The sequence below is a fragment of the Aspergillus aculeatinus genome (genome assembly GCF_003184765.1).
Source record: "Aspergillus aculeatinus CBS 121060 unplaced genomic scaffold BO66scaffold_56, whole genome shotgun sequence".
NCBI classification, from domain to species: domain Eukaryota; kingdom Fungi; phylum Ascomycota; class Eurotiomycetes; order Eurotiales; family Aspergillaceae; genus Aspergillus; species Aspergillus aculeatinus.
Window position 1 is genome coordinate 215,596 of NW_020291525.1, and position 14,059 is coordinate 229,654.

Below are 14,059 nucleotides of genomic sequence, written 5' to 3' on the forward strand. Positions count from 1 at the left end.
ACTTCACGATGCTTGTTCGCCAGCTTACAGTGGCTCTGGCCCTTGCGGCTTTGGCCAATGCTCTTCCCGCAACAGTCAAGCATGTCCTGCATGAAAAGCGCGACCGACACTCTTCGGACTGGGTGAAGAGGGCCCGCGTCGACAGCCATGCTGTCCTGCCTATGCGCATTGGGCTGGCCCAGAGCAATTTGGAGAAGGGGTACGATTATCTCATGGAAGTCTCCCATCCGGAGTCTGCCCGTTATGGCCAGTACTGGACAGCGGATCAGGTTCATGACATGTTCAGTCCCTCCGAAGAAGCCGTCGAGGCAGTGAGAGAATGGCTTGCCTCTGCTGGCATTGATCTTTCTCGAGTGGTGCACTCCGACAACAAGGGGTGGCTTGCCTTTGATGCTTACGCACACGAAGCCGAGAACCTCTTGAAGACTAGTTTCCATGAGCACGAGAGCGCCAGCAGTGCGAGTATCAGAGTCGGATGTGACAGGTGTGTATGGCGCTTGTGAGAGGCATACCATTAGCTAATTTGTCTCTAGTTACCATGTCCCCGAACACATCCAGCACCACATCGACTACATCACGCCCGGTGTCAAGCTCACTCCGGTGGTCAAGAAGAGCAAGAAGGTCAAGCGCGCGTCGCAGCTTGGCCATGCTTCCAACGTGAAGGCTGTCGCTGGCGATGAAATCATCTCCAGCAAAGCCAAACTGCTGCCGACTGAGCTGCAAGGCTGCGGATCCAACATGACCCCCACGTGCATCAAGGCCTTGTACCAGATCCCCGATGCGACGAAGGCGACAAAGGGCAACACCCTGGGGTTGTATGAGCAGGGCGACTACTTTGCCAAGGCCGACCTCGATCTCTTCTACAAAGCCTATGCTCCTTGGGTTCCTCAGGGCACGTATCCTATCCCAGCGCTCATCGATGGAGCCAACTACTCTGTCCCGACTGACAGCTCCTTAAACACCGGTGAATCGAACATTGACATTGACATGGCGTATGTAAAATGAGCTGATTCAGGATGCACGGAACTAAGACAATCTATAGCTACGCCTTGATCTACCCACAGCAAGTCACCCTGTATCAAGTCGACGATCAGTACTACGAGCCGCGTGAAGTTGCGACTACCAACCTTTTCAATACGTTCTTGGATGCTTTGGATGGTGTAAGTCTGACCCTGCCCCTCTCGCGGCTCTAGCTAACTCTTCCAGTCCTACTGTACCTACAGCGCATACGGGGAGAAAGGCAATGACCCGGACATCGACCCCGTCTATCCTGACCCCAACGCTGGCGGATACAAAGGTATGTTCCTGATACCGTATTCCAACAGCAAGGCAGCCTAACAGTACCACAGGCAAGCTGCAGTGCGGCGTCTACAAGCCCACGAACGTCATCTCGGCGTCTTACGGCCAAGCCGAGAAAGACCTCCCGGTCGCGTACACCAAGCGCCAATGCAACGAGTTCCTGAAGCTCGGCCTGCAAGGGCACTCGATCCTCTTCGCCTCCGGCGACTACGGGGTGGCCTCCTTCGCCGGGGACGGCGGCAACGCGAACGGGTGCCTGGGCCCGGAGGCGAAGATCTTCAACCCGCAGTACCCGTCCAACTGCCCGTACGTGACCTCGGTGGGCGGCACGATGCTCTACGCGGACCAGACCTACGAGGACGCGGAGAGCGTGATGCACGTGAACCTGGGCGGCACGGCCAGCAACTTCAGCTCCTCGGGCGGCTTCTCCAACTACTTCCCGCAGCCCGAGTACCAGAAGAAGGCAGTCGCGACGTACTTCAAGCGCGCCAACCTGACCTATCCGCACTATTCGGAGCTGGAGGTCGACCTCAACACGACCAAGGGCCTGTACAACCGCATCGGGCGCGCGTACCCCGACGTCGCGGCCAACGGCGCCAATTTCCGCGCCTACATGGGCGAGGAGCTGTACCATTTCTACGGGGCGAGCTTGGCGTCGCCACTTTTTGCCTCCGTGCTGACGCTGGTGAGTTCTAGACCCATGAGAGACCCGCAAAGCCAATCAGGGGGAGATGGGGAGGAAATGGCCACCGATGTTCCAGCCCCGAACAGAGCTAATTTCTTGTATTTCCTAGATCAATGAGGAGCGTCTTGCGGTCGGAAAGGGCCCCGTGGGCTTCATCAACCCCGTTCTCTATGAGCACCCGGAAGCCCTGAATGATATCACCAACGGCACCAACGCCGGATGCGGTACCTACGGCTTTAGCGCAATCCCCGGGTAAGTCCAGCCCACAAGCACTCTATCGGACACCGATCACGAGAGTTTACTAATACTGTAACCGCCACAGATGGGATCCCACTACGGGGTTGGGCACGCCCAACTACCCCAAGCTGAAGAAGCTCTTCCTGTCTCTCCCGTAGAGATCGAAGTCGCAGCCACAACTTCATGACTGAACAAACAAAGCTTAGTTAGTCGAGCACACGAGCTTACAAACCACCAATTGCTATTTCCCCCCTCGCATGTCTCGTATTCCAGAAACCTTCACTAGGCAGAAAACAAATGTCTCAGCTCCGTCCCATGGTCTGATCGGGACGAGTGGCACTTCTATCGATCCTTCCACCCAGAAAAACCCCAAAGTCAATGTACATAAGCTATTGAACTTAATGCACGAGCAAGAAGGGTCCTGACTCTTGAGTCTCGTGACATGACTAGCGAGCAAGTGCCACCGCGCACTCATGTCGCCCACGTGGCATGTGTAGGGATCGAAGATCCGCTAGTGTCTAGCTTTAGTCAGTGTGGTAGGTGGTCCAGGCACCTGTGAGCAACAAAAGCATGACGATGAAAAGTTTGTGCTTTCGAATGGGATTCCCCGGGGCGAGACCTAGGATTCGACTCGAAGTCTGGATACAAGAAAACCTCGCCGCGAGACCAGCCTGCAAGTTGATATAACTGCACCCCCTATTCTCAACAATTTTCCAAGGAACCAAAGAAAACTGTTGGAATATGGGGTCTGACCCAAGAAGACAGATAAGATACCCGAGCAGACCATGGCAGATGCAAAAGGGACCAAGGAGCGGACACGGGAATCCCCGGACCAGTTAAACACCACCAAGCGTCCGTCCTCGTACCGAACCCTCACACCAAAGCAAGGATGAAGAACACGGCCGAGGGTTAGAGCTCCTGGAGAAGAGAGCTTCTGTCAACACGCCACAAACCACTGCCTGTAGGTCAGGCCAGAGCAGAACGAACAAACTGCGTCGTATCGAGGGCCTCACTGCACACAACATCGTAGGCTCGAGTCATGGCGCCAGAAACGATACAAATCTCAAACTCTGGGTCTGGTCCAGCATCAGACCGAGTCATCCGCCAAGGCTCTCAAACTTCCCCCCCAGCGATGCTTGACTCGGGGTTGAATCAAGGTAACTTACTCGCCTCGAGGCACCTCAACAGAACCCAGTGCTACCTCTTGAGTCATCAGTCAGCTCCTGCCTCCAGATTCAGATTCAAATTCAGAATCAGAATTAGGGCCAGGATTCAAACCAACCGAACTTGGAATCCTCCCGAGTCGTCATCTCCCATATCGATGGTGAGACAGTCCAAAATCTCCAGGTTTCACCTCCACATCGACCTAAATTTTGGGGAAAGGGAATGGACTTGGCCGGCCTCGGAGTGGAAAGGTGCTTCCGCTTAGGTAAGTATGTACATTTTTGTACATATCCAGTATATTATCATGACCGGCGCCCGCGGGAATTTCCGCTCATTAGCATGCTCCATAAAAAAAAAAAAAGAATGAATGAAAAAAAACGTGCAGACTGCAGGGTTTCGGGCCTGGGCATAAGGTTTGTTAGCGCTCGGGCGAAGAACCCGGTTTTGTTCGAAGAGCCGAAAGCCTGGTTCTCAAAATTTGGGGAACCGAGGAAGTCTGGACGAAAGGTGTTTTCGAGTTTGAATTTGTAGTCAAGGACTCTAGGTGCATCTTGTGTGGAAGGAAGAGCAGGCTGCTTCGTGTTTGAGGTTGGTTTGAGGAAGAGGAGTTTGGTAGCGAGCTTCCGTGTTGTTTGAGGTTGGAAGATCAGGGGCTCGGCTGTGAGTGATTGCATATGTAAGGACTTGGGAGTAGGATTCGCTTATAGGTTTAGTTGGGGCATTGAAACTCTTTCGTTAAGCCCGTTACCTGTTCCTTGCATGCATCTCCATAGTTCTTTGTCACTCTGACAAAAAGAGAAAAAAAAGCACGTTTTGCCCGGTCCCAGAGCCATGGATTGGGGTGGGTATGTTTCTCTTCTGCTTGACTAGGGTCTGGCATGCAGAGCCCATGTGTGATGTGTGTGTGCACATTTTTAGAGTTCTTCGCTCAGATTTTGCTGGCGGCAGGACCCGGATGTAGCCGGATGGTAAAGTTAAAATGTTTACTCGTGCGCAAGCAATCCTCATGCAACCAGTGCATCGGGTCAAAGGTTACAAACCGACACAAGGGATACGGTTCGCTTTTTGAGTCGCATCGCGTATCATCTCAAGGAACGAGGCAGTAAGGATAGAGTATCCGGCTGCCCTGATTATGGGGCTCGACCGTATTTGATCACTTCAGATATTCAGATCGGCATCGCGCGGGATTGCCTGACCCTCCCCCCACGCCAAGACTTTCACCGGGCAACGGAAATTTGGGCGGATTGATACGAATAGCACCAAACCATCAGCGCCTCACAAAGCATGATCTGCTTTGACCAAGAGGTAGTCTGGCGTCGAGAGCACGCCGGATCGTGGACATGGCGCTGCACCAACGAAGTTAAGCCCTGCGATATACTTTCGACTAGGACGCAAATGTGCTCTGGTCCGTGAAGGACTCGACTCGATTTTGTGAGTACGCTGAGTTCAGCGACTGTTGGGGAAACCCAGAAAAGAAGAACACACTGCGAGGTGAAGAAAGAATGAAGAGTCACGATAGACTCGAGGCTGAATCAAACACCAGCCGCCGGCGGCTCAGACCGGAAATTGATGCCTGAGGCTGGGAAATAAAGCCCTTCCTTCCCGTCACAATCGAGCTGAAAATAGGCATGGAAGTAGTCCTCCATGATAATCAGTAGGGGGGGTGGCGAATAGGACTGGGCTGAGCTGGGCTCAGCTGGACTCTGCGGAAGTGCTGCGCATCGATTAATTAAATACACAGAGCAGACCAGACAGCTGAGGAGCATCTGAAGGGCCAAATTTAGCTCTGGGTCGATCAGCTCCAGAAGGGGATCGATCTCACACGAGGTACCGCGGTCAATGCTGCCGTTGCCGCACTGGTGACTACTGGTTCTGGCAGGAAGTCAACCTGGAGATACTCATACATATATTAAACGGGATCCCCTTCCCCCTCCCCCTCCCCCTCTGCAATAACCATTTGGAGATATGATGCTGATCATCGGAGACACCGTCCGCCAGCCAGCACCTCTATTGCCTTTCCAGTATATGTACTTATGAAAGGATTGTCTGTGGCACTGGTGCCGGAGACTTTTCCCTTTCGGAGATCTACTTCCGCGGATCAACATTGCCCCGGATACCCTGATGAGGGGGGGCACTAAACCCTCCAAAGTAGTCGCAATGGCGAACGGTAGCTTTCCAAGTTCGGACCTCGGGAATGAAGTCTGGATCCTTCATCTATAACAAACAGTCCGGCAGCTGCTTAACGTGGTTGTCCCACTTGGCAGCCACACGAGGCGTGGATGCAGGAGATGTGGGAGCAAGCGATGTGGGAGGGGGCGACGGCAAAGGAGGAGGACGACCCTCGGGTTGAGATTTCTAGAAGGCCACGTGCGTGGCAGCAAGCCACCGAGCCAGGGTTTGGTGATCCTTTTTGTTTTTCTTGCGGGGTACAGGCACAAGGTTGTGGTAGGCTACAGTATTAAACAGCCAAAACAGCCAAAACCCCAATCGGATGGCGTCATGGGAAGGAGTCTCAGTCAAATAGAGTCATTTCAGCCGACAATGGGGACTCAGGAAGGACGTTCAGGTTGGTCTTTTCCTTATGTACAGAAAGAATCATTCTGGGTCACCGGTCGATGATTCTACCTTGTTAGTGGAGTTGGGGGGGGGACGACCAAGTAATTGGAAATCCTTTGGATTGGGCCAGACACGCAGCAGCGTGCGGGACTCAGCACAGCGTCTTGTCGGGCAACACAAGCCGATCGCCGCCACGGAGGTTAAGCACCAAAGAGGCTTAGCGGTAGTGTTCCGTTTCACTCCCACCCACTCCCACTGCACCCACGGGTCCCTGCGCACATACTCATTGCTACGGAGTACTATCGAGTAGATCGATGGTAGCCCACCACACTCAATCTTAAATCGATGGCAGGGCAGACTTTTTTTTTTTTTTTACCAGTTTACAAGTTGATTAGCATTTTTTTTAAAATCAAGGTTCTCTTAGTCAGGACTCAGGACTATGTGCAATCGAGTGATCTGGGCCCCAACTAAGGTGGGCATGTATACGATACGATTCATGCACCCGTGTAAATGTAGGCTTGGTTCGGTGCTCGCTCAACCGTTGATTGACGTTTCAGGTGGTGTGTGTGTGTGTGTGTGTGTGTGTGTGTGGACTTGAAGAGAAGGTTTGGACCGAGGGCTGTCTTAATAAGGGGTGTTAAGACTGTCTCTCCCCCGAAGTTCATCCACTTGTAATAATGAACCACTGCCGCTGTCGCAACGTGCTACTACTGCTGTCTAGTTGCACCTGACATAGAAGCCTGTCACCATGAAGCTTCACCACGGTTTGTTGTTCCTGCTGGGAACTCTTACCACCACCGCGCTCGCAACAAACTATACCACCGCCGACTTCTCAGAATGTGTCGTTAGTAACCCATTTTCCAAGTTGCGCCTCGACTTGGTGTTTTCTCACACTAATCTCTCCTCCCTTCGGCAGGTGTCTTACTGGGAGCAAACCTACCCAGATTGCCCAATCACTGACACCTCATGTGTTTGCACCAAAGAGTCCAGCCTGATCGCCTACGCTTCAAGCGAATGTACTCCCAAGGAGTATTTCCGTGAGTTTCTCGACCTATCATGCTATCGAGACGTTTCGCATGCTGATACCTCGCAGACGCCAGGCACCTCTTTGAACAAGAATGTAATATTCGCCCTCGCGCCGGTCCTTCCCTCGTGGACCCGTCCGTTCTTGCGCCGCTCGTTCTTGCGACCGTCTTCTTCGTCATCCGTTTATGGGCCAAGTTCCAGGGTCTTGCGGGAGGCTGGGGGCCGGACGACACTACAATTGCGCTCTCATTTGTAAGACTCGGTCGCATACTGGAATCTCGCACTGGCGGCTCACTGATATCGTCTTTCAGGTCTTTGGTGTTGTTGAATATGCCATGTACGACAAGAGTGAGTGACCTCCCTCTGAGTTTCGACGGTTCATCTATCTCCTAAAGTAACACCGCATCAGTGATCTACTACGGCTTTGGCCAGAACATTTGGGACGTCCCGTTCGACGACATCACGAATTTCTACAAGGTGTGTGAGGTATACTAGTGCGCTCGCGGAGTAACACTGACGGATCTCCCACCACACAGCACTTCGAGGCGCTGGCGATGGTCTACAAGACGCAAATCTCGCTCGCCAAGATCTCCGTCCTGCTCTTCCTTCTCCGCATTTTCCAGTCGCGCGTTTTCCGTACGTTTGCCTACATCATGATCGGCGTGAACGCTTCGATCGGCATCACTTTTGCGCTGGTCGACCTGCTCCGGTGCACCCCGGTGCACCTGGATTGGGATGGATGGGCCACGAACTACGCCGGCGGAACCTGCATCAACTTCATCGACGCCATTCTCGTGCACTGTATTGTGAACATTGTCGCCGACGTCATCATCGTCGTCCTGCCCGTGTACGAGGTTTCGAAGCTGCAGCTGCCGACCGGCAAGAAGATTACCGTGGGAATGATGTTCATGATGGGTTTGATGTGAGTTGAATTATGTGGCATTCGGCATCTCTATGTCCATCTCCATATACTGATGGGGAAATGCTGTCTAGTTTGACGGTTGTTGCGATTATTCGGCTGGTTGTCTTCTGGAACCACCGCTGGGGCGTGAACCAAACTGGTAAGCCCATCATCTCATCCTCCACCATCGGTAGCAGAGAGCGTGACACTGACTCCGCATAGCTGGTCTCCTCCCGCTCATTCACTGGTCTGTCATCGAGTCGCAAATCGCCATTCTCACGACGTGTCTCCCCGCCGCCCGAGCGGTGGCCGCCCACCTCATCCCGGGGATGAACAGCCAGAACTCGCGACGGACCTACGCCTCGCGCGGCCCTTCCTTCATGTCCAAGGGCCAAACCAATGCCAACAGCAAGATCTCCAAGTCCGTCAATTTTTCAGTTGATTATGTGTCCCGAGGCCCGCGCGATGACAACAGCGAGGTTCATCTGGTGGAGATGGACGGGAAATACACTCGCGTCTGAAAGGAATCCCCGATACTTTTACTTACTTACCATCCATGAGGAACGGTGTTATGGAGTCATGAAGGGTTTTGCTTTGTTCTCGGGTTTGTTTGATACCCTTTGCACCGAATACATCACTTCCATCCGGGGGGAGGCATCCGTCACCGGGTCTGTCTGTCTGTCAATCATTCAAAGATTTTTTTTTCCTATGTACCAATTCTTATCTACAAAGATCGATTCGAAGATCGAGTCGATCCCATTGTCATGAGTCTGTTTCCATGATGAAGTGCACCCTACAGATTTAATTCATCACTTTAATAATATCTCATCACACAAACTTTAGATTATCTTCACAAAGATTTTTTCGTTGTTCAAAGCACAAAGGCTCGAGGGCGGAGACTCCCGCGGTGAAGCAACAAAGCGGCATAAGTTTAGTCAGATGCATAAATAGCCGCGTTGCCGTCGCATGCCCGGCCAGGCCCCGTTTCACTTTTCCCGCAACCCGATAAGAAGATTATTTGGTTTGGTGAAACTGACGCGAACTTATCTCAACTTATCTCATCACGCCTTATTATCATCATGGAAGATCAAAAAACGAGTGAAGAACTTGCCAAGTCGCGCTGGGCTCCCCAAGGCTCCGACGAGCCATCCAGTGTAAGCTCCACCACTACCACCACCACCACCACCACCACTCATCATCAGCATTCTCATGGTCGTGGTGGGACCCAGAATCGCCATCAGAAAAGATCCTACACAACCAAGCCTGCTCCGCGGACGATCCGGCAACCCCAGCCCGCCGTCACTGCAACCACTACTACCAACGGTACTACCATCACCGCGACAGCCAGCAGCACTCCCAACGGGGCGTCATCTGCACCACCCAACACGAACCCCAAAATCTGGACCCCGTCCCCGCGCCCTGCCCCCAGCAACGGCACGAGCCCAACCCAGCACCACCAAGAGCAGCAGCAGCAGCAACGAGCCGCAAGACTCCCGCGGGTGGTGGGCGGAGTGAGCTCCTCGCTCGGCGACGGATGGGAGAAGATCCCGACGCACCCGGAGCCGCCGACCCCGGAGCCCTCCTCGTCCGCGCACAGCCTCCGCTCTGACTCCCAGTCGCCCACGAAAAAGAAGACGCGACCGGTCCCCCCGTCCATTGCCGACGCCGTCGAGGCCCTCTCGCGCTACCGGAAGATCCGACGGCGGCTGGAGTGGAAGCTGCGGCACCTGGTGGACGGGTTCAAGCAAGCGACGAACCGCGACCAGCCGGCCGCGGAGCAGCTGTACGCGGAGCAGATGTTCAAGCTCGACTTCCACGAGTACTACGGGCTGCTGGAGCGGGCGCTGGTGTACCTGATGCTGGTGTGGAACATCCACGTCTCGCGGGCGCACCCGTCCACCCACACCAACACGAACAAGATCAGCTGGGCGGACGAGATGAATGGCGGTGGCAGTTCCAACCACCGCTACCACGCCAACGTCCTCGAGGCCCTCCGCGACCTCGACAGCCCGTACTTCGAGGTGCTGGGGTCCGGCGAGCGCTTCGCCCACCTGCAGAAGGCCAAGGAGCTGCGCAACCGCTGGAAGTACGCCGACATGGACCCCGAGGAGCGCGAGCGCGACCCCCAGACCTGGCGCGCGGGCTACAAGGCCTGGAAGGACGCGCTGACCCCGCTCGAGAGCTATGACTTCGATACCATCTTCGTCCAGATCCTGCAGGGCTTGGTCGAGGCGGCGGACATCGCCCAGCAGCGGGTCGATGAGCTCGGGCGCGAGGCGGGCCAGGATGATGCCGCGGCGGCCGCCGGCGGGAGCGAGAGTGACCCCGACGACTGGGACTTTTTGGTCGATGCGATGGATTGGGAGGCGGTTTGAGCAAGGAGATGATGATTTCTTCGGTACATCTCTAGTTTTTGTTAATATCATTCTAGTCCGCAATTTCTTTGGAGTTATTTTTAATATTGTTGTTTTTTTCCAGCGCTGGCGGGATTTGGATACCCTCAACATCACCAAGCATTTTGCCCTGTTTATTGCATTGTGAGGTACAATCCTTGTTTCAATGATGTATCTATCGATGCTATTTTTATCCTTCTCTCTTTACAGTCATATGCATAAGCTTGTACATATTTTGTTCGCTGATACATGTTCGAGTGGACTATTCAGTTCGTGGAGGCGGACTCTCTGCTAGGCGACCATCCCGATTTACCGCCTGAAAGTGCAGAGCATATTAGCCCGGCTGCTGAATGACCCAGCGTGTACTGTCTAAGTCAGGTCCGGGGTAATCAAAACACAAAAGATTCCGTCAAACCTCAGCACAAATATTAGTAAAAGGAATTCACAAAGTTGAAACACAAAAAGAATTTGGTTAATTACAAAAGAATATGTCAAAAAGATACCACCAACGAGGCAAGAAATGAAGTCCAGAAATCTAGAATGACAACTTGAGGAAGTTTACCAAGATAATTCTTTTTTTTTTTTTTTTTTTTTTTTTTTTACTGAGAAAAAAAGTAATCGATGATTATAATATCAATCTAGCCAAGTTCCGCGTACGGATTATACACGTATACATCAAGCACACACCCACGTAGCAGAGCAATTTAGATACTAGGAGAACTCAGGGCACAGAATCACCCTTACCCTTTCCTTGCATCCACGCCGAACCCCCACCCTTGGAGGAGTCGGTCCCTCAGCGAATCCCCATTGCCCTGCAGGACGGAAGGATCGAGGTGCACGGTGCACATGAGCTCCCTGGTGAGCTCGACGCAGGTCGCGAATGCGCCCTCCCGGCCGACGACCTCATCGTAGCTCCGGGGCGAGGCGAAATCGCCCGAGATGTTCGAGCGGATCACCCGCCCGCAGAAGGTGTCGATGAAGCCGCGCTCCACCCCGCGCTGGGCCTCGGCGGAGTCGAACGGCCGCTCCGGGTCGCACGCGACGGGCGAGTTCAGGTGCAGCACCATCAGCAGGAGGACCTTGTCCGCCCCGTAGATGGCGATGTAGCCGGGCGGGACCCGTGGTGGACGGGAAACCATTTTTCTTTCTCACTGAGTACCGTACAATGTGCGTTTGCTGAGGTTGTGTTGTTGTTGTTGATGATGGGGGTTGTAAGTGGGTTGTTGGGTCACTTGTGGTTTTGGTGTGTGTTGGTTTGAGGTATAGGGTGGGTAAGGGGGGTTGTATTTATAAACCTTGAGGGGAGGGTCGGTCGTTGGATGTCGATAATGAGGGGTGGGGATCATAGATGGCACTCTCCGGCTATGAGGGCAGCTGTGATAAAGATGCGATGTGGATAGAACAATGACCTTGTCTTGCTCGTTGTCTTGGATCGAGGTTTTGATTTCGTTTTCTTTTCTGCCCATGCGCTCTGCTTCGATTATCACCACTAATGCTGGTGGTGAACCTTTGTTTCGAGGGTTTGCCCACTGTATGAGCCTCTTTCAACTTTATCGTTCTATCTCTTCTGTGCATGCCAGGCATACTAACATGATTTGATAGACGTGATATTCGGGGCGAATAGCAAGTGCATTATTCCAATCATCTTCCAAGCCATGCTATAGCATCAACTGCTTTCTCTATCTGATACCCAACACAAAAAAGGACTAGCAAAAGAGATAACCAAGCTTGGACCGCGACTCTCGCCATCACTACCCCTATCCCCATAACAACGGTGAAAACCCCCCTGCATCCAAACAAAGAGGCTACTCTAAGCCGAGTAAGAGAACTGGCAGGTGACGCCCTTGTTGCGCGTGCCACAGTCCGAGTTCAGTTCCTTGGTCGTCCCGTCGAAGGAGATGTATCCGCCCTGCAGGTCGGAGGCGCTCGCATCGCAGCCCTCGCCGCTGTAGACGACGAGGCTGGCGCCGAGGCCGGTCTCGGAGGAGGAGAAGGTGTAGGGCTGGCTGCCGCCCGCGCTGTTGGTGCACGGGAGACCGAAGTCCTGCTGGCTCCAGGAGTCGTCGCTGGGGGTGCAGATTGCGATCTGGTGCGGTTAGCCACTGTTCATTCTGGACTGGCACGGTAGTTCCAAGGGGAGGGATCATCGTACCCATGGCTCGGCGGCACCCTCGCCGTTGGCCTTGTAGCTGCTGTCGCGGATGGAGGTGTAGTGGATGTAGGCGGTGCCGTCGATGGCGGTGTCGCCCAGCTTGGAGAGCTCGCTGCACGACCAGAGCGCGGAGACCAGCTGGGGCCCGGTCAGGAGGGAGACGGCGGCGGAAATGAGGGCGCTGGAGAACTTCATTTTGTGGATTGGTTGAATGGAGAATGATAGACTTGAGTGAGTCAAAGGAGTGATTGCTTTGCTTGTGGGGGTGTGTTGAGTGTGGTTCGATGATGATGATGATGATGACCTGAAACCACAGATGACAGCACCCTTTATACCCTTTCAATCCACCATCTGTGTCTCCTTTCTGTCAACATTGCAATCTCCATACTGACGAGTGTATACTTGATGACCCATGTTGCCATGAAACCGATATAGTTCCGCATAAGCGAACGAGGTTAGTGGCTTAGTGCCCATCCGATCCGCCTGGGGGCGGTTTTGCGGGGAAGCATGACGCGTACGACTGCCGCGCGGCAGTACGCAGTGTCAAGCTTACTGTCTGTCAGAGACAAATGCTAGATAGCCTTGCACAAGATTTTTCCGGCAGGATTCCGGCCCCGATCCTTGCCGCTGCAGATGTCGACTGCGCCCTAATAGCCCCCATAGATCAACGTCACCCACGTTATCTCAGGATCGGCGACCAATCTAACTTACGAGCTGTCCAATCAGATGTCTCAACAGAGCACTTCTATCGATCGTTGCATATTCGAACTGTTGTCTCGGGTTGTTCGGCCCCAAGGAAGCTCTTCACATGCTTGGGTCGCGGCGTGGGTTGACACCGTCCCTCTAAGCGACGTAAATCAGATCTCGAGTCCTCTGGCAATCTGGATGAAAAGCTGTTCAACCATAGTTTACAACGAGAGTAACTTTCGTCATTAGACCTTCGAATTAAGCACTCTGGCCAATGAACTTGATACGATATGTACACTAAACATGTCCATCACAAACCGGACCCCCTTCTAAGCACCCCTAACATCGGCCGAACGTTCAATTCCCCGACAGCTCCTCAAACAACCTAGCCCATTCGCCGATATCCTCAATGAACCGCCTCGCAATGCCCTTCTTGACCCCACTTTCGACGAAAAACTCCCAATCCTGGTCCAAGTGCATCTGCTCGAGATCCAGCCCATTCTCCAACGCCACGTCGCGCGCCTTGCGAAACTCCGCCTTGAGCAGAGGAGACTGCACATACGACTCCTGCCACTCACAATAAGCCTTGACGGCGACATCCCGCAGCCCGCGAATCTTGATCCTCTTCACCGCCGGCTTGCTCGCCTGCTGCTGCTGCTGCTGCTGCTGCTGAGCCTCCGACTCCGCCGAAGGCGTATTCTCCCCTCCCTCCCCATCCCCCTCCCCCTCGTCCGCCTCATCCTCCTCCCCCAACCGCGGCGGCAACTCGTCGCTCAAAAACGGCAGATTCGACCCGGGCGACGGCTCCCGCGGCGGCGGCGTCTTCTCGCGGGGCCCGTGGTTATGCAGCGGATTGCGCACGCGCACCTGGTACAGGCCCTGGCGCGAATTCCACAGGATGGACATATCAAACGGGCACCCGATGCGCTTGCGGTTGGGCCGCTTGCGGATTTTGGCGA

At 53.9% G+C, this 14,059-nt stretch overlaps 6 protein-coding genes across 6 annotated transcripts; 3 read left to right on the plus strand and 3 right to left on the minus strand.

The window, feature by feature from the left end:
• Positions 1 to 8: 8 nt before the first annotated feature.
• On the plus strand, positions 9 to 2,631 carry BO66DRAFT_358055 (S53 family peptidase; the record flags this gene model as incomplete). The annotated part of the gene is made up of 7 exons (XM_025644917.1): positions 9 to 484; positions 534 to 992; positions 1,043 to 1,160; positions 1,207 to 1,297; positions 1,350 to 1,984; positions 2,094 to 2,236; positions 2,307 to 2,631. The coding sequence occupies 7 exons, from the start codon at positions 9 to 11 to the stop codon at positions 2,377 to 2,379; spliced, it is 1,995 nt and encodes a 664-aa protein (XP_025499758.1). The 3' UTR covers positions 2,380 to 2,631.
• Positions 2,632 to 6,638: 4,007 nt separating this feature from the next.
• On the plus strand, positions 6,639 to 8,389 carry BO66DRAFT_460965 (uncharacterized protein; the record flags this gene model as incomplete). Its single annotated transcript, XM_025652325.1, has 7 exons — positions 6,639 to 6,978; positions 7,035 to 7,219; positions 7,279 to 7,315; positions 7,377 to 7,444; positions 7,504 to 7,889; positions 7,961 to 8,028; positions 8,091 to 8,389. The coding sequence occupies exons 1-7, from the start codon at positions 6,690 to 6,692 to the stop codon at positions 8,387 to 8,389; spliced, it is 1,332 nt and encodes a 443-aa protein (XP_025499759.1). The 5' UTR covers positions 6,639 to 6,689.
• A 1,155-nt stretch (positions 8,390 to 9,544) lies between these two features.
• BO66DRAFT_332835 (uncharacterized protein) lies at positions 9,545 to 10,243 on the plus strand (the record flags this gene model as incomplete). Its single annotated transcript, XM_025644152.1, has 1 exon — positions 9,545 to 10,243. A coding segment is annotated over one exon (699 nt), but the record flags the coding sequence as incomplete, so codon positions are not given.
• Positions 10,244 to 11,001: 758 nt separating this feature from the next.
• BO66DRAFT_442634 (uncharacterized protein) lies at positions 11,002 to 11,400 on the minus strand (the record flags this gene model as incomplete). Its single annotated transcript, XM_025651445.1, has 1 exon — positions 11,002 to 11,400. The coding sequence occupies one exon, from the start codon at positions 11,398 to 11,400 to the stop codon at positions 11,002 to 11,004; it is 399 nt and encodes a 132-aa protein (XP_025499761.1).
• Positions 11,401 to 12,071: 671 nt separating this feature from the next.
• Positions 12,072 to 12,608, minus strand: BO66DRAFT_442635 (uncharacterized protein; the record flags this gene model as incomplete). The annotated part of the gene is made up of 2 exons (XM_025651446.1): positions 12,072 to 12,347; positions 12,414 to 12,608. The coding sequence occupies 2 exons, from the start codon at positions 12,606 to 12,608 to the stop codon at positions 12,072 to 12,074; spliced, it is 471 nt and encodes a 156-aa protein (XP_025499762.1).
• An 867-nt stretch (positions 12,609 to 13,475) lies between these two features.
• BO66DRAFT_288211 (uncharacterized protein) lies at positions 13,476 to 13,673 on the minus strand (the record flags this gene model as incomplete). Its single annotated transcript, XM_025643150.1, has 1 exon — positions 13,476 to 13,673. A coding segment is annotated over one exon (198 nt), but the record flags the coding sequence as incomplete, so codon positions are not given.
• Between the last annotated feature and the right edge of the window lie 386 nt (positions 13,674 to 14,059).